The sequence below is a fragment of the Musca vetustissima genome, unplaced genomic scaffold (genome assembly GCF_032173495.1).
Source record: "Musca vetustissima isolate MV318-11 ecotype Yass unplaced genomic scaffold, APGP_CSIRO_Mvet_v1 utg1054, whole genome shotgun sequence".
NCBI lineage: Eukaryota > Metazoa > Arthropoda > Insecta > Diptera > Muscidae > Musca > Musca vetustissima.
In genome coordinates this window covers 271,242-297,502 of record NW_026883211.1, presented here as the reverse complement: position 1 = coordinate 297,502, position 26,261 = coordinate 271,242, and the positions used below count along the sequence as shown (strand labels likewise).

The 26,261-nt window shown below is 33.7% G+C and overlaps 1 protein-coding gene across 1 annotated transcript in view; it reads left to right on the top strand.

Moving 5' to 3' along the window:
* The window catches only part of LOC133330047 (tyrosine-protein phosphatase Lar-like), a gene marked incomplete at its 3' end in the record, with an annotated part of 419,885 nt that overhangs the window by 147,544 nt on the left and 246,080 nt on the right, over positions 1 to 26,261 (top strand). The window contains exons 2-4 of the mRNA XM_061538523.1: positions 2,888 to 2,929; positions 6,655 to 6,786; positions 12,114 to 12,275. Of these exons, the coding sequence (XP_061394507.1) occupies positions 2,888 to 2,929; positions 6,655 to 6,786; positions 12,114 to 12,275 (336 nt within the window). The remainder of the gene's footprint in view (positions 1 to 2,887; positions 2,930 to 6,654; positions 6,787 to 12,113; positions 12,276 to 26,261) is intronic.

Below are 26,261 nucleotides of genomic sequence, written 5' to 3'. Positions count from 1 at the left end.
GTCAAAAAATTATTCTTTAAAATCTACGCCTTGTTCTCAGGATCTCAACAAATTATTCTTTAAAATCTACGCCTTGTTCTCAGGATCTCAAAAAATTATTCTTTAAAATCTACGCCTTGTTCTCAGGATCTCAAAAAATTATTCTTTTAAAATCTACGCCTTGTTCTCAGGATCTCAAAAAATTATTCTTTAAAAATCTACGCCTTGTTCTCAGGATCTCAACAAATTATTCTTTAAAATCTACGCCTTGTTCTCAGGATCTCAAAAAATTATTCTTTAAAATCTACGCCTTGTTCTCAGGATCTCAAAAAAATATTCTTTTAAAATCTACGCCTTGTTCTCAGGATCTCAAAAAATTATTCTTTAAAAATCTACGCCTTGTTCTCAGGATCACAAAAAAATTATTCTTTAAAAATCTACGCCTTGTTTTTGGAAAAAAATATTCTTTAAAAATCCACGCCTTGTTACGGCTGTCAAAAAAATATTCTTTAAAAATCCACGCCTTGTTACGGCTGTCAAAAAAAAATATTCTTTAAAAATCCACGCCTTGTTACGGCTGTCAAAAAAATATTCTTTAAAAATTTACGGCTTCTGGTGATCCTTAGGAAATATTCTTTAAAAATCTACGCCTTGTTAAGGATCTCAAAAAATGATTCTATAAGAATCTACGCCTCGTTAAGGATCTAAAAAAAATATTCTTTACAAACCTACGCCTTGTTAAGGATCTAAAAAAATTATTCTATAAAAATCTACGCCTCAAAAAATATTTATTTAAAATCTACGGCTTCTGGTGATCCACAAAAAAAAACATACTTTTAAAATCTACGGCTTCTGGTGATCCGCAAAAAAAAAAACATTTTTTTAAAATCTACGCCTTCTGGTGATCCTCAAAAAGACATTTTTTAAAAATCTAAGCCTTTAGGTGATCCTTAAAGATATATATTTTTTAAAATCTACACCTTCTGGTGATCTTAAAAAAAATATTCTTTAAACAGTAAGCGGAGCATTATAGTCGGGCGGGGCCGACCATACGATACCCTACTCCCAACTCCCACGGAACTCTAACTTTCTGTGGATGTGTTTTCCAAGCCTATATTTCGATATATTTGCTTTCCCTTACCCGATTAGTGGTCAACATCACCTCCTCCTTACACTGACATATTTTCCGAATATTACTAATATTCAGTATAGCGCTTCTTATTACTTTTCCAGATTTCCTTAGCCTTGGGTTGTATTGTGATGTTCGGCTTATAATTGTGACCTATAGATCAAAAACACAAAAATGTAAGTTTTTGGTCAATTTCATCCCAAACCTACTATCTGAACATCACCGAAAATGATATTCGTTCTCCATGGCATAACTGGAATTTCATGGAAAATTTCAAAGCGATCAGGGCTATATTTCCGCCCTCTAGTATGGTAATGGACTACTAAATAATATCTGAATACATAAGTACCTGTAAATATGTAAATGTAACTCCCACATCCGAGTACATACGACAATATAATTGGTATCAGTTTAAAGGTCAACCAGTTCTCTTGGATATACTGTATGTCCTTCAGGAGTAAATATATACGCTATAGAATACAAACTTTGTCATTTTCACACACAAGTGAGGTTCCATTTGACCCGCTTAATATTGACAGATCTTTATCAAAACAGATATGCTTATTCATTGGCCCGATTCCCATCTCTATGTAAAATTCGCGATGGTTGAGCCATAATTGCGACCAATGGAGCGACCAGAAAATCAGACAAAAATAAAGTTTTTGGTCCATTTCATCCCCTAAATATTAACCGAACTTTACCAAAAACAATAGGGGTCTTCATTGGCCAGAACACATGCTCCATGCAAAATTTCTTGAAGATTGGTCCATAACTGTGGCCTGTATCGTGTTTAGAAATTATAATGAACAGACGGACGGACGGACACACATGTCTAGATCGACTCAGCTAGTCGAGATATGACGATCGATATACTTAACGGTGGGTCTAGGACCAATACTTTGAGGTGTTACAAACTCTTGGGGCTGCACAAGGCTATAATACCCTGACAATATGGTTGTGTTGCGTATAAAAATCTACCCCTGCTGGTGATCCTTAACAAATATTCTTTAAAAATCGACATCTTCTGGCGATACTTAAGAAAATTTTTTATATTAAAAATATAATAAATTTTTAATTTCGAAATTATTTTATTACTTTATAAGGACTTACATTTTTAAAAATATATATCATTTATTAATATATTATATAATTATTATTATATTATTTATTAATATTTACTGTATTTTTTTATATATTAAATTGAATTATTATTAAATTATTAAAAATATAATTTATGTATTCTATTATTTATTTTAAGAAAAAATATTTATTATTATAATTTATTAGTTATAAATATATATTCGAAAAACTTTTTTTATTTGATATAAAAATAATAAAACTTGGTTATAATTTAGAAATAAAAAATTATCAGTATATGGAATATATATGTGAATTTAAATGTATCTATATAATAATTATATTATTCGCATGACTACATACGCTAATAAGTGTGTAAAAATTACTTTTGAATGGTAAAATGGGACAATTGTAATAAATAATAAAAACAATTTTACTATAAAAACGATAAAAAAAAACAATTAATCGACGTTTGTTAAATAAAACTCAAAAAACTAAAAATATATAAAATACCAAAATGTGGCAAACTAAAATAAAAAAAAAATTAACAAAAAATATTTTATATATATAAAACGCGCCATAAACAATAACAAACAATATCGCGTTAAATTAAAAAACAAAATCTACAATATTAAAATATAAATTATAATAATTAAAAAATATATCGCTTGATTTAACACTTCCTGTCCACCATTGTTCCAGATGCAAATTTTTCGGATTTTCCATATATACAATATCTGACACGTAAGTTTTGTAAGGGGTTTATACATGTCCTCCCAAAAAGGAGGGCATATAAAGTGTATATGGAAAAAATATGAGTACTAGATTTAATATCGTATTTTGCTGGTAACATTTTGATTGATATTTTATATAAATAACATTTTTTTTTATAAAAATCGAAAAAAAAAATGGTTTAAATAAAATTGTATATAATTAATAGTATTCTTCGTTATAAAAAAATATTTATTTTTTTTATATGAGAAAAAAAATGTGTATGAGTGTTTTTCTCATATGTAGGGATGTTGGAACTGAACCTTCATATGGGGGATATATTCAAAGTTCCGTTCCTATTTATAAAACAACACCCACAAAGTCTTCTAAGTGTAGAGTACTTCCAAGAGATCTGTTATATCCCCCTTGAAGACCTCTTATGAAGTCTTCGATCTAAAAATAATATAAAAAAATAACTATCCTGATTTTTCGGTTTATTTCCTGTCCATTTAAAATGTCAATTTCTGAAAGTTTTAACAAGGATACCATTCCGATTCCTAGAATTTGACAAACAGGTTATATATTTGATTGCCTTTTAGGATAGCCTTTTAAAGGATCGTTCGTTTTGTATGCCATAAAATGATCTCTTGAAGCATTATCTATCTGGAGGAAAATCTCTTGACAGATCCTCTGTTCAGGAAGTCCAAAATTTATAGGGTTTTTATATCTTTAAAGAACACATTTAAAATCTTCTGAAAGTATAAAACTTTCAGGAGGTATTTAATGACCTCTTTAGGAACCTTCTATGATAAAAAAAAAACACTTCAAAAAAGTAATTCTACACATTAAAGACCTCGGGAACAGGTCTGTAATGCACCCGAAGAGGGTGCGAATGCTGTGGTGTGGCTACAGATGATCTGGAGGATTTTTAAGTTATTGTGAGCTTATATTTTCGAGATCGAATTTTTTATAATATTTTCTTTAAAGATCTCTTAGCTTCAGAAGATCTCTTTAAAATGATTTTCTTTATTGAAGTCCTCTTAAAAGGATTCCAAATTCCTTCTATTGAGATTCTCTTGTAAAATATCCCATACATAGAAGTTTTTTCGAGGTGATATTTCAACAATACTCATTGATGACCTCTGGAACAGGGTCGGACTAAAAGCCGCTCTGATGCCTTTTTTTACATACAAATTACTCTCAAAGAGAGCACGAGTGCGGCTGAAGAATCTATTGAAAATTTTTGAAATTATTTCGAGCTTTATTTCTGAGATCGGATTTTTGTAAAATCCCCTTAAAAGACCCCCTATGCACAGAGGATCTCTTCAAAATTATTTCATTTATAGAACGATTCCATGAAAGGGCTCCAAATTCATTATAGAGATTTTTTCTTGGAAAATATATTTCAGAGATCATATATTACCTCCTTAAAAGTCCTCAATACGCGGAATACCTCTTCAGGTTTATTTTATTTATAGAAATCTTCTTGAAATGACTCAGAATACCACGGTTTGTTTTTTTCCTTCTAGGACTTCCCTTTCGAAAAACCTTCTTCCATTACATTTTTTATAATTTTTTTTTTTTTCTATCCACAGAAGGCCTCTTGAAAGTTATTTTATTTATACGCTTGAAAGTATTGTTAGATATTCCATATATAGAAGATATCTCATCAAAAGCTTGTCTTACTTAAAAAAAATTCTGTAGGAGGTTTCTGCCCACAGAAGACCATTTTTTGTTTAAATACTCATAATTCCGACCTCATTTTATATCCCCAATAATTTTATATCTATTCCACCATTTTTATTAACAACTTAAATTTATTCCCTCTCCCATATATAACCTACTTATTATGATTCCTAAAATTATGCTATACGCTACGTGCCATTCTTGCTAGCAAACATCTTAATATGGATGAACTTCTAGGGAATCCTAGTTTGTTTGATTTGCACAATAATTTTTTCAAAATTATTTCATTAAAAAGTCCCCTTGAACGTTCTTCTAACTCATTCCCTCTTTTCTTTGAGCATCATCCAAATACAGAACAATTCTCGAATGCTTTCCAAACCTAAAAAAAAAATATTAGAAAGTTCATGTCCATAAAATACTCCATATTGTTTAAATACTCATAATTTAATCTCAATTCCGATTTCATTTTATATCCCCAATAATTTTGAAATCTACTTCACCACCCAACTTAAATTTATTCCCTCTCCCATATATAACCTACTTATTATGATCCCTAAAATTATGCTATACACTACGTGACATTCTTGCTAGCAAACATCTTAATAAGGATGAATCCTAGCTATTGATTTGCAGAACAAAAGCAGGAAAAAACTTGACGTTGTATTAAATTTTAAGATAAAATACCCGGCTGAATGTGTATTTGCATAAATGTCTAGGCGGAATCCACAAATAAAACAAAAAAATTGAGCAAATAAACAAGTGAAGAAGAACATGCACACACAATCACACATACATACATACATAGAGACCTGGCAAAAGTAATAAATTCCATGTAAAACAAATACGAATAATAATAATAAGAAGAAGAAACAAATCAGGAGGCCGGCAAGAAGGTGAAATCAATACTAAGCGGGTGGGTAGGTGACACCAAACCAGAGGGTGATGCAAGGAAACCCTAGGAACCACATCCTTCCTTGCAATGCTGTTTTTTTTTTTTTTTTTTTTTTTTTTTTTTTTTGAGCGGTCATATCCACCGTAAACAATGCTCCTCAGAATCATGGAGCAGAAAAATATGGTTAAAATGGAGGCCATACAAAATTGTAATTTTCAGAATTTGTCACGAATCAACAATTTATTTGTATGACCTCTTTTGTGCGACATGGACCATAACGACAACCTTAACACCAGGACAACACACATCTCCACCATATAGCACCTTCATACATGCATGCAGATACCCATGGAATCCTGGGCATTTACATGAAGAGAAGAGGAGGTCGGAAATGGAAACCAGAACCAGATTGATTTTCCCAGTAATGCTATAAAATATTTCCATGCAATCTTATTGCCTTGGTTGGACCTTTCCGAAAACAGCAAATGGTTGTCGGGTGCACAGGGTGGTTGGATGGTTGGTTGGTTGTTTGAGCCCCTGACCACCACAACAATACGAACGGGGCTAAAAGATGTCGTCTGGATGTTTGGACCCAAAACTGAGGCTGCCCCGGCAAACAGATCTCACGCACAACAGGATGGTTTACAAACCAAAAAAAAGAAAAAAAGAAAAAAGGAAGTACAGAAGAAACAGAACAAAAATAATCATATCGACAAAGAGAAAATATTTACACAATAAATGTGGTATAGCTGGCAGTGCGGAACATGCAGAATAAGATTATTGTAAATGGATGGGGATGTACGTGTGTGTGTGTGTGCTTCTTTCTCACATTGTCCTGCCTTGTCGGACTTTTGAGGTTACCTGTATGCGTTAACAATATTTTATTGTCCATGTTGGCGGGACCATGGCAACAGTTTCAGATTAAAAACCAAACGTTCTCCAACGCCGCTTCCCACAGCCTGTTTTTTTCTCAAAAAAGTATTTTCCCTTTTCCATTTTGTTTATTGGTTTACAAGTAGAAAAGGATTTTCTCTGCTTTGTTTGTTTCTTAATAAATAATAAAAAAAATGTGGAAGAAGAATAAAAATTGAAAAAAATATTCGATCACCCTTTGTCCGTGTATACTTTTCTTTTGCATAATAATTGAATTTGTTTTTCGTTTTTTTTTTCTCATTCACAGATCCACCGGAAATCACCAAGAAACCCCAAAATCTGGGCGTACGAGTGGGAGGAGTTGCAACATTCTATTGTGCGGCCCGGGGTGATCCGCCGCCTACGATAGTTTGGAGGAAAAATGGGAAGAAAGTATCAGGTAAGGAAAAAGAAAAACAAAATAAAACCAGTAAGGAAAATAGTAAAGTCGGACCGAAATATATATGGGCAATATTGCCAATTTTTTAACATAGCTGAAGCGGAGGTTCACCCCTTTATAACTCGGGAACTACTTAAGTATATGAAAAAAAGTGAATAGTTTTGGGTTAATTGATCTGTCGGTGCAAACTGTTCATGATATTGACCTCCAAACTTTATTTTGGTGGAAGCTGTGTCTACTTTAATGTAAAAAAATGTGTAAAAACAGGTTGAGGCGAACCAGTTTTTTTATGTTCACCATTTGTGACATTACTCATTGCACGGTCTTCGTGTCAAAAGAAAACTAGAAGCCAACAAAATGAAGACTGCGCCCCTTATGTATCATTTTTCAAAATTTTAACTGCATTTACCTTCAAATGATGCTGACATTTTGAAGCTCGATTTTGAGTGTTTTTTTAATTTTACTTCTAGCTTTAATACGCAAACAGGAAGTTATAAAAATCGATTATAAGATTATTGTAGTCGCGAATCTGCGTAATTTGATATGTATTTTGTGTATGTAGTATGCACAGCTTTAAATATATATCCGAAGGTGCGATTTTGTGCGATCAAATTACAAAAAAACCTATTTTTCGGGCCAAATTTTTAGATCTGTCAACTGAATGATATGGGTACCCGCGATCATAAAGGTTTTTTACGTTTCGGATGATATAAAATCTTCTTCGTGAAAATCCATCTAATTTCCAAAAACACGAAATTTGGCAAAAAATGTTTTTGAAAATATCGCGGATTTATTTGCGTTTTCTGTGGATCGTTTCCACTTCAATAAATGACACCATGCGGATTTTGATCTTTCTCGAAAAGAGAACTTTAAAAACTTCAGCCGAAAGAGAGATGTACGCAATTTATCTCAAAAATAGATTTTGCTGGCACATCCATGGTTCTTAATGGACCACATTGAAATCGGTATAGATCGATGTATTTTTTTAGGGTGCACACCGAAAACGGATGCGCGTTAATGGCATATGGTGTTTTCGGAAATTATTCGCATTTTAAGATTTTTTGGGTACTTCGATGTAACGTGCGGCACATCTTAGCCGTCAAATGAAATTTCGCAAAATATGTATGGATTGGAAGATAGACTTCAGTACTTCCTGGAAACCGCATGCGCATCAAATGATTTTGAGAATTACGCGATTTAGACGCAATTTATCTCAAAAATAGTGTGAGCTGGCACATCCATGGTTCTTAATGGACCACATTGAAATCGGTATAGATCGATATATTTTTTTAGGGTGCACACCGAAATCGGATGCGCGTTAATGACATATGGAGTTTTCGGAAATTATTCGCGTTTTACGATTTTTTGGGTACTTCAATGTAACGTATGGCACATCTTAGCCGTCAAATAAAATTTCGCAAAATATATATGGATTGGAAGATAAACTTCAGTACTTCCTGGAAACCGCATGCGCATCAAATGATTTTGAGAATTACGCGATTTACACGCAATTTAAAATGTATATTTCATAATATTTTTTTATTTTAAGATTTATTCCTATTTATAGAATTCTAAGATTTATCGGAAGGGTCTTGATATAATCCGGAAGGCGTATACTTATACACAAAAAGTGATTATTTTTATATATGTCAATTTTTCGGCGAAATTCGGGTAAAATAGCTGAATAACCCCAACATTTTTTTCTGAAATTTCTTGTATACAATTAAAAAAATAAATATGATGACATTATTTTTTCGAATCAAAAACAAATATTTTTCCTCAATATCTTGTTTTGTTGTCGCTGTGATTTAGAAACCGCTACATGGACTTGTGTGATTTTGATATCATTTGATTCATCATGGTGTTTAGATTATGTAGATATTTTTAAATTAATTTTTAGGTGTGTCTATGTCATTAACATAATGAAAATATTGATGTAATCTGCTATATTTTTTTATTTTTCTTATATTTCGCGAATATGTGCAACTTTATTGTGATTGTTATAATATATTCATATTCTTATTTTACGGAGGAAGATATATATCAACGTTTTTGGTCAATATAATAAACGGCGTAATTTTAAGATTTTTTTCTTATGCCCAAAATTAAAACCTCGATAACTTTTGCGCGCATCAACCAAAAATTTGATCGCGAACGGTTTCGGAGTCAGAACATTTTTCTCTATATGTATACCAAAAATCATTGATGTGCCACAAAAACAAAAAAGCGGATTTTTTGAAAATGGAATATTAAAAAATTGGCAATATTGCCCATATATAGGAGCTATATCTAAATCTGAAACGATTTTCAGAAAACTTTGCACACATCTAGCTAGGCTTAATTCATTACGCTATGCCAAATTTCGTGCAAATCGAAAGATATATAAGGACTTTAGTACACATATACCTTAAATCGGTCGAAATTATATATGGGAGCTATATCTAAATCTGGACCGATTTTCAGGAAACTTAACACACATCATGCTAGGCTTAATTCAGTACGATGTGCCAAATTTCGTGCAAATCGAAAGATATATAGGGACTTTTGTACACCATTTACATTATATCGGACGAAAATATATATAGGAGCTATATCTGAATCAGGACCGATTTTCAGGAAACTTAACACACATCATTCTAGACCTGATTTAGTACGCTGTACCAAATTTCGTGCAAATCGAAAGATATATACGGACTTTAGTACACCATATACCTTAAATCGGAAGAAAATATATATGGGAGCTATATCTGAATCAGGACCGATTTTCAGGAAACTTAACTTAACGCACATCATTCTAGACCTGATTTAGTACGCTGTACCAAATTTCGTGCAAATCGAAAGATATATAGGGACTTTGGTACAACATTTACATTAAATCGGACGAAAATATATATATGGGAGCTATATCTGAATCTGGACAGATTAATTCAGTACGATGTACCAAATTTCGTGCACATCGAAAGATATATAGGGACTTTAGTACACCATATACCTTAAATCGGTCGAAATTATATATGGGAGCTATATCTTAATCTGAATCGATTTTTCCGAATTTCAATCGGGTTCGTCCTTGGCCCCAATAAGTGACCTATACAAAATTCATACAATTCGGATCATAAATGCGACCTGTACTTTGTTTACAATTTAACATGGAGACACAGACAGACGGACGGACGGACAGACATGCATATGCCGACTTAAAAAGAGATTCTATGCATATTCTCAAAAGGAACCATGTGTCTATCTCGTTTCCTTTTGCCTGTTACAAATATATGAACAAAGGCATAATTCCCTGTACCACAGTGTGGTGAAGGGTATAAAAACCAGTGAGCGGAGCAGTATAGTCGGACGGGGCCGATCATATGATACCCTACACAACTACCACGAAAAGCAAACTTTTCTTGAAGTGATTTTTGACGCCACCTAGCTTTAGGGTTTGGTTGATTTGACCCTCGGAATATTGACCGATCATCATCTAAACATCCGCACTAAGTATTTGATCAGATCCCCTTCACCTTGTAAAATATATGATGTTCTGCATATAATAATTGCCTCTAGAGCGACTAGAAAATCTGACAAAATTAAAGTTTTCCGGTCATTGCACCCCCTGAATGAAATCTCAACTTCACCGAAAACTATAGGCGTCGTTCTTGTCCATAATCGGAACTTCATGTACAATTTCAAAGTGATCAGCGCGACATTTCCGTCCCGGAGTAATAGTAATACTATGCACTTAGTCACCTTTACCTAATTACGTATAACTGCCACATCGGAGTACATACAGCCATATAATCGGTATCAATTTGAAGGTCAACAACTCCTCTTGGATACACTATCAACTTATCGGGTATATGTCCTTCAGGAGCAAGTATATACGCCATAGAATAAAATTTTTTTAATTTTTCACACAAAAGTCAGGATTCATTTGACCCGTTAAATATTGACCGATCTTGATCAAAACAGGCATGCTTATTCTTTGGACCGATCCCATTCTCCATGTAAAATTTCACAATGTTCGGACCATAACTGCGGCCTCTGGAGCGACCAGAATCCCCAAAATATTACTCGATCTTTACCAAACAAAATTTCATGAAGATTGGTTCATAACTGTGGCCTGTATCGTGTTTACAAATTACAATGGACAGACGGACGGACGGACACACACGTCCAGATCGATTCAGCTAGACGAGGTATGATGATCGGTATACTTAAAGGTGGATCTAGGACCAATATTTCGCGACGTTACAAAAATCCACGCCTTGTTATGGCCCTTTACAAAAATATTTTAAAACCAGTGAGCGGAGCAGTATAGTCGGACGGGACCGACCATACGATACCCTACACAACTACCACGGAAGTCTAACTTTCTGCGGATTTTTAATTCAGAACCTGGCCAATATTACGTGATAGTTGGAACCTCTTGCCCGAAATAGAGGTCAACAGCAACTCTCCCTTACACAGACATATTTTCCGAGTATTACTAATATTCAGTAAAGCCCTTCTAATTACTTATTCCCTTCACCGCGGGTTGTGTTGTGATGTTCGGTTTATAATTGTGACCTATAGATCGACTCGAAAAAAACATGAAAAATTTAATTGGCGTGCACTGCAAATTTTGTAATTTTTCACACAAAAAGTCAGGGTCCATTTGAACCGCTAAATATTGACCGATCTTTATCGAAACAGGCATGTTTATTCTTTGGCCCGATCTCCTTCTCGTTGTGAAAATTCGCGATGTTTGGGTCATAATTGCGGCCTCTGGAGCAATCAGAAAATCAGACAAAAATAAAGTTTTTGTCCATTTCCCCTAAATTGTCCCTAAATATTAACCGATCTTTACCAAAAAAAAAAAAAATAGGGGTCTTCATTGGCCAGAACCCATCCGACATGCAAAATTTCGTAAAGATCGGACCATAACTGTGGCCTGTGTCGTGTTTATAAATTATAAAGGACAGACGGACGGACGGACACACATGTCTAGAGCGACTCAGCTGGTCGAGATATGATGATCGGTATACTTAAAGCTGGGTCTAGGACCTCTTCGGGCTGCACAAAGCTATAATTCCCCGACAACATAGTTGTGTAGGGTATAAAAATCCACGCCTTTGTCTCACCCTTGAAAATGTTTTTCCTTTTATCTCCCTTTAATAATTTAATAAAAATCGAATATATCCGCCACATAAATTATTTCTGTTCTTTGATTCCACAGATTATCGAATATGCCGCACACTCGAACATTTATACATTAATTTCGTGCACATCCTTCCTTATGACATATTGTGTAAAAATTCTCATGCCCTGTATTTTGTTTTCTGTCTTCTTTACAGGCACCCAATCACGTTACACGGTATTGGAACAACCGGGAGGTGTTTCAATATTACGCATTGAGCCAGTACGTTCGGGACGTGATGATGCTCCATATGAGTGCGTAGCTGAGAATGGTGTTGGCGATGCTGTATCAGCAGATGCTACATTAACAGTATATGAAGGTAAGTACACTCACACACACACACATACATACATAGATAGATATTTAATCTCAGTGGAGTTTGTATTTGGAGGTTCGTGTCCTCCCATTGGCCTTTTGGGAAAGTGTTTATTTACGGCATTTTGATCTATGAAAGGACCAACTTTTTCCATTATTTAATTAAATTGCATCAAAATATTTACTAAGCTTGGAAGTTTTTTTTTGTGAAAATGAAAAAAAAAATTGAAAAAATTTTAAATACAAACACTCAACATAGATTTTGTGGCTTGTGGAACATCCGTTTGCCCACAAAAATTTAATCCTTGATAAACTACTGGAAAAATAGTAAAACATTTTTTTATTTTGCACTAGTTTTTTATTGGAAATTTTATGCTACAGCTGTTGTTGTTGTTGTTGTTGCTTTTGAGTTTAAAAGCAATTGCAACAACAACAAAGTCTGTGTACTTTTAACTTTTTATGTAAACATTTATTTTATGTTATATTGAGGCTGACAAAAGTACATATATTTGGGTGTGTGTGTGTGTGAGCACATTGAGTCCCGTCATGTGTGTGTGTTATATACTCATCTCTGTATGTGTGTTAAAATTTCAAATAAATCACAAAAAAAGTTTTTTTTTCAAATATTTTTTTATATTTCATTTTTGTGCGTGTGTGTGCTTATGTGTTTTTGTATTAGTATAAGTTTAAATGTTGTTGTGGTAACATTTGATTTTGCTTTATTGATCCCTTTAACTCTTGAAAAACTACAAAAAGAGAATAAGAGGAAGAGTGAAAGAGGGTACCCGGACAAACTTCTGTGGAACCAAAACATATTCTATTCTAACATAAAATCACTCATCCATATACCATCAAAATTCACATATAGCCCACACACACATACATAGATATGTGCTTGCATTTTGACAAAAATTCGTTTATAAAAAAAAAATAAAATTTTCAAAAGACACACTCACACACACCCTTACATATATGTCTATTGGTATACACTTTGCTGTCTGCAGGCAAACATTGCTGATTTTTTGGTTGAACCTTGTACCGGCTGTTTTGGTGAGGTTCCATTCACAAAAGCAGGACAAACTTTTGACCCAAAAGCCTAATCAACTAACAATGTTATTTAAGTTTTTGAAACACACACAAAAATCAATGTTTGTTTCAACAGTGTGTGGAGAGGGGTGGAGAGGGCAGAGGAGGATTTTTGTTTCTATTTAAAATAAAAATTCAATTGCAAGTTTGTGATCTATGCATTGTTGGCTTTTAGTTTAGTGGTTTCCGGTGAAAAGAGTTTTAATGAAAATTATTTTGAACCTCGATTCAGGACAAATTTCCTTGCCGAAAATCATCCCCGTGATGAATGCTTCATGAGGAATATTTTGGGAAGGGCAGGAGTCCTACTGAAGATTTATTGTTTTCAAAGACTTGCAGTAAGACCTATTTTGCAAGGAGGTGTTGGAGTACAAGGAGCCAAAATTTCTAATATCCTTCAAGGGGAAAAATATTCATAAGGACCTCCTAATCGTTTCACTCACACACACAAAAGCTTTAAACTTAGAATAGAAAATTCTGGACCTCTTTAAACTGAAAGCTAATATCTACAACCCTTATTTCTTATATACTTAAATTATTCTAGAAATACATATTTTGTGCGGGGGTTTTCGAATACAAAGAGATTAATTTTCCAATATCCTTCAATGGTAAAAATGTACGCCAAGACCTCCTAATTATTTCACTCACACACACAAAAGCTCTAAACTGAGAATAGAACACTCGACTACCCCTAATAATTGAAGGAGGATATCTAAAACCCGTATTTCTTAGTCTCAACGGCCTTATGAGAGGTATATTTTGTTAGTAGGTTTTCAAATACAAGGAGCCCAAATTTCGAATATCCTTCAAGAGGAAAAATATTCGTAAGGACCTCCTAATTATTTCACTCACACACACAAAAGCTCTAAACTGAGAATATAACAATCTGGAACACCTTTTAAATGAAGTAGGATATCTAGAACCCATTTTTCTTATTATCAAAGGCTTTTTTAAAGTCCTATTTTGTAAGAAGAATTTTGAATAAAAAGATCCTTAATTTGCAATATCCTTCAAGAGGAAACATATTCGTAAGGACCTCCTAATTATTTCACTCACACACACAAAAGCTCTAAACTGAGAGTAGAACAGTCTGGACCATCTTTTAAATAAAGGAGAATATCTAAAACCCTTTTTCTTATATCACAGGCTTTTTTAAAGTCCTATTTTGTAAGAAGGATTTTGAATAAAAGGATCCTTAATTTCCAATATCCTTCAAGGAGAAAAATATTCGTATGGACCTCCTAATTATTTCACTCACACACATTAAAGCTCTTACCTGAGAGTAGAACAATCTGGAACACCTTTTAAATGTAGTATGATATCTAGAACCCATTTTTTATATTATCAAAGGTTTTTTAAAGTCCTATTTTGTAAGTAGGATTTTGAATAAAAGGATCCTTAATTTCCGATATCCTTCAAGAGGAAACATATTCGTAAGGACCTCATAATTATTTCACTCACACACATTAAAGCTCCAAACTGAGAGTAGAATATTCTGGAACACGTTTTAGATAAAAGAGAATACCTAGACCACGCATTTCTTATTTTCAAAGGTGTTCAGAAAGGTCTATATTACATTAAGGTTTTCGTATGCAAAGAGGTTAAATTTCAAATATCCTTCAATGGAAAAAATGTTCGTATGGACCTCAAAATTATTTCACTCACACATACAAAAACTCTAAACTGAGAGTAAAAAACTCTGCAACCTCTTTTAACTGAAGGAGGATATCTAGAACTCGTATTTCTTAGCCTCAACGGCATTATGAGAGGTCTATTTTCTAAGGAGGTTTTCGACTACAAGGAGGCTACATTTCTAATATCCTTCAATGGTAAAAATGTTCGTCAAGACCTCCAAATTATTTCACTCACACATATAAAAGCTCTAAACTGCGACTAAAAAACTCTGCAACCTCTTTTAATTGAAGTAGGATATCTAGAACCTGTATTTCTTAGACTTAAAGGCATTATGAGAGGTCTATCTTGTTAGGAGGTTTTCGACTACAAGGAGCCAACATTTTTAATATCCTTAAATGGAAAAAGTGGTCGCAATGACCTTCTAATTATTTCACTCACACACACAAAAGCTCTAAACTGAGAGTAAAAACCCCTGCAACCCATTTTTAATTGAAGGAGGATATCTAGAACCTGTATTTCTTAGTCTTAAAGGCATTATGAGAGGTCTATCTTGTTAGGAGGTTTTCGACTACAAGGAGGCTACATTTCTAATATCCCACAATGGAAAAAATGTTCGTCAATACCTCCTAATTATTTCACTCACTCATATAAAAGCTCTAAACTGAGAGTAAAAAACTCTGCAACCTCTTTTAACTGAAGGAGGATATCTAGAACTCGCATTTCTTAGCCTCAACGGCATTATGAGAGGTCTATTTTCTAAGGAGGTTTTCGACTACAAGGAGGCTACATTTCTAATATCCTTCAATGGTAAAAATGATCGTCAGGACCTCGTAATTATTTCACTCACACATATAAAAGCTCTAAACTGAGTGTAAAAAACTCTGAAACCCCTTTTAATTGATGGAGTATATCTAGAACATGTATTTCTTAGTCTTAAAAGCATTATGAGAGGTATATTTTCTAAGGAGGTTTTCGACTACAAGGAGGCTACATTTCTAATATCCTTCAATGGGAAAAATTTTCGTAAGGACCTTCTAATTATTTCACTCACACACATTAAAGCGCTAAACAGTGAGTGGAACACTCTGGAAGCCTTTTAAATAAAGGAGAATACCTGGAACCCGTATTTCTTATTTTTACACGCGTTTAGAAAGGCCTGTTTTGCATGGAGGTTTTCGAATACAAAGAGGTGATATTTCACATATCTGTCAATGGAAAAAATGTTCGCCAAGACATCCTAATTATTTCACTCACACATATACAAGCTCTAAGTAAAGTATGTTGCCACATCTATGGGATATAGAAAATATGTCCTAAAATAATATTTCGGTTTAATGGCGTCTGACAAAGATTTACTTTGGAGGGAGGTTTTCTAATAGAAGAATCTTTAATCCCGAATAACTTTTAATGGGCAAAATAATCGTCAATACTTCCGCTTTATTTTGCCCACACATGCAAAAGCTCTAAAGCGTGGATTTTTTAAAAATATTTTTTCAAGGGTCTATACAAGGCGTGGATTTTTTAAAAATATTTTTTTAAGAGTCTATACAAGGCGTAGATTTTTTAAAAATATTTTTTCAATGGTCTATACAAGGCGTGGATTTTTTAAAAATATTTTTTCAATGGTCTATACAAGGCGTGGATTTTTTAAAAATATTTTTTCAAGGGTCTATACAAGGCGTGGATTTTTTAAAAATATTTTTTCAAGGGTCTATACAAGGCGTGGATTTTTTAAAAATATTTTTTCAAGGGTCTATACAAAATTTGTCCATTCTAGAATTTTGTTATTCCTCTCTTTAGGATTTTTTCTAAATTCCTCTAGTTCAACATCAGCTGTTGCTTTTCCCATTTATACAGAAAAAAATCGTCTCCTCGTCTAATCTATAATGCCATGAATCTAAGGTACTTCACTTTGAAAAAAAAAAATATGGAAAAAAAGTATGGTGTTGCCTGAGAGGTCCATGATGACCTCCTCCTGCAGCTTAAATTACAGAACGAATTCCATCTAAACTTCTAATAAAAAAACTGAAAACTTACGAACTCATGCCACCTACCTTCCTGGCGAGTGAAGAGACCTTGGTAGGCATGTGGACAATAAATGAATGAATGTGCATGTGAATCCATGAATTGGCTGTGTACTCTGGCCATTGTTGTTCTGCTGCTCCTCATCCCCTTGGTCCTCATAGTCTAGAGTGTATTAATAACATAAATTGTAGTGTAACGCAAATTAAAAGGCATCTGGCATATGGGATTTTTCCATTCCGTTTCGATTCATTCCATTTCGTTGTAGTTGTAACACCAAAATTGTTGGTTAGTTAAGGACCAAAAAGTGCTGGGAGTTTCAATACGCACTCTAAGTGAGAGAGAGAGAGAGAGAGAGAGAGGGAGGGAGAGCGGCAGAGGGGAGTGGTAGACACTATTTAGTCGCCAAGAACAATTTGTTTTGGTCTACGGCCAATGGAAAACACTAGGAGTTGGACTAGGCAATCTCACTATTTTACAATAGGACATACACATGAGGCTGCTGACATTCCCGAACCCCAACCAGGGAAACTTTGGCTAGACTAGAAAGTGTATGAGTGCATGTCTATGTGTGTAAATTTTATGACATAAACTATTCTGTCTATGTGTTCTTAAAATCCATATGAGGTTTTCAAACATGTTCACTTTGGCCTCTTAGTCGTTGTAGTAGGCAGTTATGTGAACGCCTATAAATATGCAATGAATTTAAGTTTTATTATTACACAGTTACATGCTGGTGCTAAAATATTTATTAGCCACATATAATAGCATTTATAGAAGAACAAAAAATATACTTTCACAAATGTTGCCTAAAAGTACACCCCATTTTCGTTTGGAAAATATTAAATGTTGCCCAAAAGTATACCCCACTTTTTGGAAATTTTTCAAAATCCAACCCCATTAACGATAATTTTTAAATGTGTTTTTTTTTTTGTTTCTGGCTTGCCATTATCGCCTCTTGTAATTTGGTTTTGTTTCGCATAACAACAATAATTGTTATTCTGTTTGTTGTTAATCGCGGGAAGAGGTTACAACCGAGCTCATCATCATTATTTGCAGCAATAAAAGTTTATTGTTTCTGAATTCAGGCAATTTCTATTTACCATCCAACTCAGAGATTGTTAACAACAACAATAATAATAATTTCACAAAAAATGTTTTTCTCAATTTTTAATAGTCCTTCAATGATGAAACAAGCAAGGCAGCAACAACAACAATTACAAAAAATTCGCAATAACAATAATTGCCACAATTATTATGCTAACAAACATTTCATTGTTTCGGCATAAAACTTAAAAAAATGGGGGTGTGGGGCGGACACAATTGCCTGAAAATATTACAACAAAAACAAATAATTGCAATTTTTCCTAATTGCTCTTGATGAATATTGAGATTTCATATTGTTATTGGTTTTAAATAAACATAAAAGGGGGCAAGTCTTTTAAATGAAAACAAAATGATACAAAAAATATATTTTTTTAAATCCGAAAATATATATGGGAGCTATATATAAATCTGGCCCGATTTTCTCGAAACTTGGCACGCGTCATTCTAGACTCAATTCAGTACTCTATGCCAAATATCGTGCAAATCGAATGATATATAGGCACTTTGGTGCCCCATTTACCATAAATCGGACGAAAATATATATATGGGAGCTATATCTAAATCTGAAACGATTTTCTCGAAATTTGGCATATGTCAATCCAGACTCTATTCAGTACTCTATGCCAAATTTCCTGCAAATTGAAAGATATATAGGGACTTTGGAGCCCCATTTACCTTAGATCGGACGAAAATATATATGGAAACTATATATAAATCTGAATCGATTTTCTCGAAACTTAGCACACTTCATTCTGAACCTAATTCATTACCCTATGCCAAATTTCGCGGAAATCGAAAGATATATAGGAACTTTAATACCCCATTTACCTTAAATCGGACGAAACTATATATGGGAACTATATCTAAATCTGAACCGATTTCCTTGAATTTCAATAGGGTTCGTCCTTGGGCCAAATAAGTGACTTGTGCCAAATTTCATGCAAATCGGATCATAAATGCGACTTGGATCTCAAAAAATAATTTTTAAAAAATCCACGCCTTTTTTGGGCCTTCAAAAATAATTGGATCTCAAAAAATAATTTTTAAAAAATTCTTCTTAAGGCATTTAAAAATAATTGGATCTTAGAAAATAATTTTTAAAATATCCACGCATTTTTCGGCCCTCAAAAATAACCCTCAACAAATTCCACGCCTTGTCTTGGATTAAAAAATATTTTTTTAAAAACGCATTGTCTTGGACCTCAAAAAATTATTTTTAAAAAATCCTCGCCTTGTGTTGGGCCTCAAAAAATAATATTTAAAAAATCTCTGCCTTTTGTTAGGCCTTCAAAAATAAATGGATCTCAAAAAATTATTTTTAAAAAATCCTCGCCTTGTGTTGGACCTCAAAAAATAATATTTAAAAAATCTCCGCCTTTTGTTAGGCCTTCAAAAATAAATGGATCTCAATTTTTTTTTTTTTTAAAAAATCCACGCCTTGTTTTGGACCTCAAAAAATAATTTTTAAAAAATCCACGCCTTGTCTTGGACCTCAAAAAATAATTTTTTAAAAAATCCACGCCTTGTCTTGGACCTTAAAAGGTTTTCGAATACAAAGAGATTACATTTCAAACATCCTTCAGTGGGAAAAATATTCGTCAAGACCTTCTAATTATTGCACTCACACATTCAAATACTCTAAACTGAGAGTAAAATAATCTCCAACCCCTATTAATTAAAGGAGGATATCTAGAACTCGTATTTCTTATAGTAGCTAAGGCATTATGAGAGATCTATTTTGTTAGGAGCTTTTCGATTACAAGGAGTCTAAATTTTGAATATCTTTCAAAGGGAAAATATTCGTAAGGATCTTCCAATTATTTCACTCACACACACAAATGCTCTAAACTGAGAATATAACACTCTGGAACCCCTTTTAAATGATATAGGATATCTAGAACCCATTTGTTTTTTATTATCAAAGACTTTTTGAAAGTCCTATTTTGCAAGAAGGATTTTGAGTAAAAGGAGCCCACATTTGCAATATCCTTCAATGGGAAAAATATTCGTAAGAACCTTCTAATTATTTCACTCACACACACAAAAGCTCTAAACTGAGGGTAAAACACCCTGGGACTCCTTTTAACTGATGGATAATGTCTAGAATATAAGAAATGGTCTTTAGGAAGGCCCTATTTTGTAAGAAGGATTTTTAATAAAATTAGCCAAAGTTTGCAAAATCCTTCAATGGGAAAAATGTTCGTAATGACCTCCTAAGTATTTCACTCACACATACTAGGGCTCTAAATTGAGGTTTGAGAACTCTTAGAACCCCTTTTTTATGAACGAGGATATCTAGAAACCTCAAAAGATAATTTTTAAAAAATCCTATGATAATTGGGGCAAAATTTTTTTATATTTTTATTTCTAAAATAAACTAATTTTTTGTTTTTTTTCTTTTGCGCCATAACTTATACTTAAATTCCATAATGCCGCCTAAATGTATGCCTCACTTTTTTGTGTAGCTTTGCTGAAAACATGTTATTCCACAGCCATATATCTTCTTATCCCCTTGGCTAAATGGCACCTAACAACATTTACCCCGCTAAATACCTTAATAAAAGGCAAATTATTTTAACATAATTTACCTCTTTCGGGTAACAGTTGTTATTTGTTGTTGTTTTTGTCGGTGTTGGCCTTTTGTTTTACCTTTATTACCTCAGAAAAAATTGTAGCTGAAACTCAATATTTTAACAAACAAGCGGTGTGGTCGTGGTAACACCCGCAACCAATATTACCCCGTTTGTTTTTTGCGAACATTATTTTTGTGCTGAAACTCTATTAGTGGCTTTTTACGTCGAGGGGGGCAACAACAACAACTAGCAGCATTTAAGCCAAACCATTAAAAATGACTTTACCACCTTTAACAACAAAACAATTTCAGTTTGGTTTATGGCATTTACCGGCTACCAAATGACGTTGAACGAAAATGACGCCAATTCTGATGGTGGGTGATGATGATCGGCGATGGTGATGGCGTAACTTCGATGCTTTAACCTCTATCCTCTATTTTTAGTATCCTGGCCAGTATATCAGTGTTGCTGGCTGGCTGGCTTGCAGGCTGCTAAAGCTTTTGTGGCCAAAAGTACAGGGCAGTAAAACTGTTGTAGAAGGAGTAAAAAATCAATTCGTTTTAAATGTATCAAATATGGCTAAAAGCCAAAACACTGGGATAATGGGTAGGGATGCCAAATGGGAATTCCCAAAATTTCGAAAAAAAATCTGGGATTTTTGGGATCTAAACATAGATCCAAAGGAGAAGCCTCTATCCCAGAGCACGTTCAAAATATTTTTTTTTTTTTAAATTTGGGTTCTCATGAAAACTTGAAAAATCTCCAATTTGGATTCCCTTCCCCCCTCTCTGTTTGTCCTATTTTATGCTATCTTTTCACCGCCATAATTTGTAGTTGACCACATACTCCGCAGGCCAAGAAATGGTCCTTCTCCCATATCCTTATCCCTGTAGAAGGGAAAGGGAATCTCTGTTATGGGGAGGAGGAGCCTAGGATTTTTTTCCTCCATGTATATGGTAATGGAGGAAAATACAAATTATCTTGTAAAATATGTGGTCGCTATGAATGATAATAACAGAAAAGATGGCCGAACAAAAAACAAAAATATACGAAATACGAAGAGTTATGGCTGGGAAATAATTTAAACGTAAAACACATGAGTAACAGATGGGCAAATTTATGTGCCAATACTGATGGGGATAATCGTGGATTATACCGAAAACTGAAGGAGAATGTACGCAGCAAGGAGGCTAGAAAATTTTGCAATATTTTATTTGAATTTTTTTTTCTGGTATGCCGAAATAGATTTATATACCGAACATAGTGAGAATAATAATTTGGAATTAATGGGTCGAAGAAAAATTTGAGATGGATTTTTTAAAACAAATGTATGCTTTAAAAAATCCACGCCTTGTGGGTATGCTTTACAAAATCCACCCCTTGTGGGTATGCTTTAAAAAAATCCACGCCTTGTGGGTATGCTTTAAAAAAATCCACGCCTTGTGGGTATGCTTTAAAAAAATCCACGCCTTGTGGGTATGCTTTAAAAAAATCCACGCCTTGTGGGTATGCTTTAAAAAAATCCACGCCTTGTGGGTATGCTTTAAAAAATCCACGCCTTGTGGGTATGCTTTAAAAAATCCACGCCTTGTGGGTATGCTTTAAAAAATCCACGCCTTGTGGGTATGCTTTAAAAAATCCACGCCTTGTGGGTATGCTTTAAAAAAATCCACGCCTTGTGGGTATGCTTTAAAAAATCCACGCCTTGTGGGTATGCTTTAAAAAATCCACGCCTTGTGGGTATGCTTAAAAAAATCCACGCCTTGTGGGTATGCTTTAAAAAATCCACGCCTTGTGGGTATGCTTTAAAAAATCCACGCCTTGTGGGTATGCTTTAAAAAATCCACGCCTTGTGGGTATGCTTAAAAAAATCCACGCCTTGTGGGTATGCTTTAAAAAATCCACGCCTTGTGGGTATGCTTTAAAAAATCCACGCCTTGTGGGTATGCTTTAAAATAATCCACCCCTTGTGGGTATGCTTTAAAAAATCCACGCCTTGTGGGTATGCTTTAAAAAATCCACGCCTTGTGGGTATGCTTTAAAATAATCCACCCCTTGTGGGTATGCTTTAAAATAATCCACGCCTTGTAGGTATGCTTTAAAAAATCCAATTTTTTCAAAATTATTTTCATCAATTATAATAGGTGAGGATGTTTTAAAAATATTTTTTCATCATTTACAATAGGTGGGGATTTTTTAAAAATAATTTTTCATCATTTACAATAGGTGGGGATTTTATCAAAATTATTTTTTATCATTTACAATAGGTGTGGATTTTTTTTTAAATTATTTTCATCAACTACAATAGGCGTGGATTTTTTTTTTAAATAATTTTTCATCATTTACAATAGGTGGGGATTTTTTTAAAATATTTCTTCATCATCAATTATAATAGGTGAGGATGTTTTAAAAATATTTTTTCATCATTTACAATAGGTGGGGATTTTTTTTTAAATAATTTTTATTAACTACAATAGGCGTGGATTTTTTAAAAATATTTTTTTATCATTTACAATAGGTGGGAATTTTTTTAAAATATTTTTTCATCATTTACAATAGGTGGTGATTTTTTCAAAATAATTTTCCATCATTTACAGTAGGTGGGGATTTTTAAAAAATAATTTTTCATCATTCACAATAGGTGGGGATTTTGTAAAAAAAAAAATCATCAACTACAATAGGCGTGGATTTTTTAAAAATAATTTTTCATCATTTACAATAGGTGGGGATTTTTTAAAAATATTTCTTCATCATTTACAATAGGTGGGGATTTTTTAAAAATAATTTTTCATCATTTACAATAGGTGAGGATTTTTTAAAAATATGTTTTCATCATTTACAATAGGTGGGGATTTTTAAAAAATAATTTTTCTTCAGTTGCAATAGGTGGGGATTTTTCAAAATTATTTTTCATCATTTACAATAGGTGGGAATATTTTAAAAAATCACTTCTTGTTCTAATAACAATTGTCATATTGCCAATTTAAAATTTTGTTGGTTTTGTGGGCGTTATTTACTCAAATGCCTGGTACTTAAAAAAATTTCCAACAAAGTAACGAACCAAATATTTTCTGGCTTCCCCAAGCCCCCCCCACTCAGCAAACCAAGCAATTGGGGCCAAGCCGCCGAGGCTAGACAAACTTTACAATCAATAAATCCCTCTAAAACTTATAATTCAATAGCCTTTAAATTCATTAATCATACTTGTACTTAAGTCCTTAACAAAAGTAACTATGTATGGATGTTGGAACTATTCGGAGGGCAGAGTACCAGAAATTCTAGAATCCTCGTTGCAATGCAACGATACTTATGGAAGGCATTTTGTTCTCCTCAGAAAGTTTTCATTACACACAAATACAAACACACAGAGAAAGGAATACTAGTGTTTGTGTAATTTAGAGAAAACGGCAAATTAGTGGTAACTCCTTGAGATAGAGGATGCCAAGGATGCCAGCCAGCTACCATATTGCGTGTTGGCTGGGTGGTTGCGGGGAGTGGGATTTTCTACGAATTTTATGAAGATAGTTTTCTGCAGAATTTATTTAACATAAGTTTTCAAGTAGTTTTCGAATTCATGTTTGTAATAATTTTACCATTTTTTTGCTCTCCCTCCACTAGCTCTATTGTGTCTGTGTGCCTCTTATCTCCCTCAATGGGGGGCCGGGCAAAATTCATTTTTCTGGACCTTTAAATATGTTTCCAAACCAAACGAAAGATAGAAACAATTTTATGGGCGTCGAACACATGCTAAGGGCCATCCCACCCTTGGTGACAAACACAACATGCCAAGTTTTATTAACGTTTTTCTTTTCGGGGGGAAAGGGGGTGGCGATCATAAAGTATGGAGGTTGCAACCCATCGAGATGGTCATAGAAGGCAATAATGACTTTGGTCGATAGTTTTTGGTTACAAATTTCAATGACAATAAATGGCCAAAAAAAAATTAAATTTAAAATTGAAAATGATTTCAATGGAGGGAATTTAGAAAAAATATATTTTTTATTTATCCACGCCCTGTCTTGAAAAATATTTAAATAAGATCCACGCCCTGTGGTTATGCCTTGAAAAATATTTACATAAAATCCACGTGGTTATGCCTTGAAAAATATTTACATAAAATCCACGTGGTTATGCCTTGAAAAAATATTTAAATAAAATCCACGCCCTGTGGTTATGCCATGAAAAATATTTAAATAAAATCCTTGAAAAATATTTAAATAAAATCCACGCCCTGTGGTTATGCCTTGAAAAATATTTAAATAAAATCCACGCCCTGTGGTTATGCCTTGAAAAATATTTAAATAAAATCCACGCCCTGTGGTTATGCCTTAAAAATATTTAAATAAAATAAAATATTTAAATAAAAAAATATTTAAATAAAATCCACGCCCTGTCGATAAGCCTTGAAAAATAATTAAATGAAATCCACACCCTGTGGTTATGCCTTGAAAAATATTTAAATAAAATCCACGCCTTGTACTTTGAAAATTAATTTGAAAAAAAATCCACGCCTTGTGGTTATTTTTTGAAAAATATTATTTTTTATTTCTTTCTCTCTCTCTCTCTCTCTCGACCCCTTTGTTATGTCCTGTTTTTGCAAAAATATTCTTTTAATATTTCCAGCAATTTATTCCCGTTACTCCGATCATTATGTCAGATAAATGTTGTAGTCAGTCAGTTGGTTATTTGTTTTCCTTTTTTACTTGGCATTTAATTCGACGTTTTAGATATTGGATGTCCAATTTCTTTCCTGCGTTCCTTTTTTCTTCAAAATTATATTGTGGTTTCTATAATATTTTACACGGTAGTGATTTTTTAAAAGCATCATAAATTATAAACTAGCAACACCAAACAACAGAGCACAACACCATCCAAAGCCAAAGCACAGCTTGTGGCAGTAAATAAAGCTTTACGGAGAAAAGCTAGCACGACCAGTAACCATCATTTATCGTTCCGTATTCCATAAGCCATTGAGGCAGAAGTAGAACAACGAAGAAGAAAAAAAGAGAACCTTTGAATGTTTCCACCTTCATGCAAAATGCATTTCATGTTCATCATGTAAGACGTGAAGTTTTTCTTTTGCCTGGTGATGTTGTTTTTGCTGCCAGTTTACATGGGTGTGCATCCTTAACAACCAACACAGGCACACACAGAGTTCTGATTTTTTTTATATGGAAAGGCTGGGTTTGAGCTGCAGCACCAGCTACACTCGCCCACTACGGCATTAGCATTAAATTGTAAGAACTATCTTTTGGCAGAACATCCCCTCCCTCCCCACTGCGAACATATCTACAATAAAGAACATAGGTTCGGTTCATCGACAACAAAACCAACAACATCAACAGAAAAGCAGAAACAAAAACTAAACGTTTATCTCATAAATCGTTAAGTGTGGCCAACAAACCATGCCACAAATATTACAAGTCCAACAACACAAACAACTACATCTTCCGCACACACTCATTTACAGCGGAGCAAATTGCTTTCAAGTCTGTAATAGATTGCATCCAGGAACGCAATGCAGGGATTATGTCTTGCAACAACAACTACAACACGACGGATGCAAA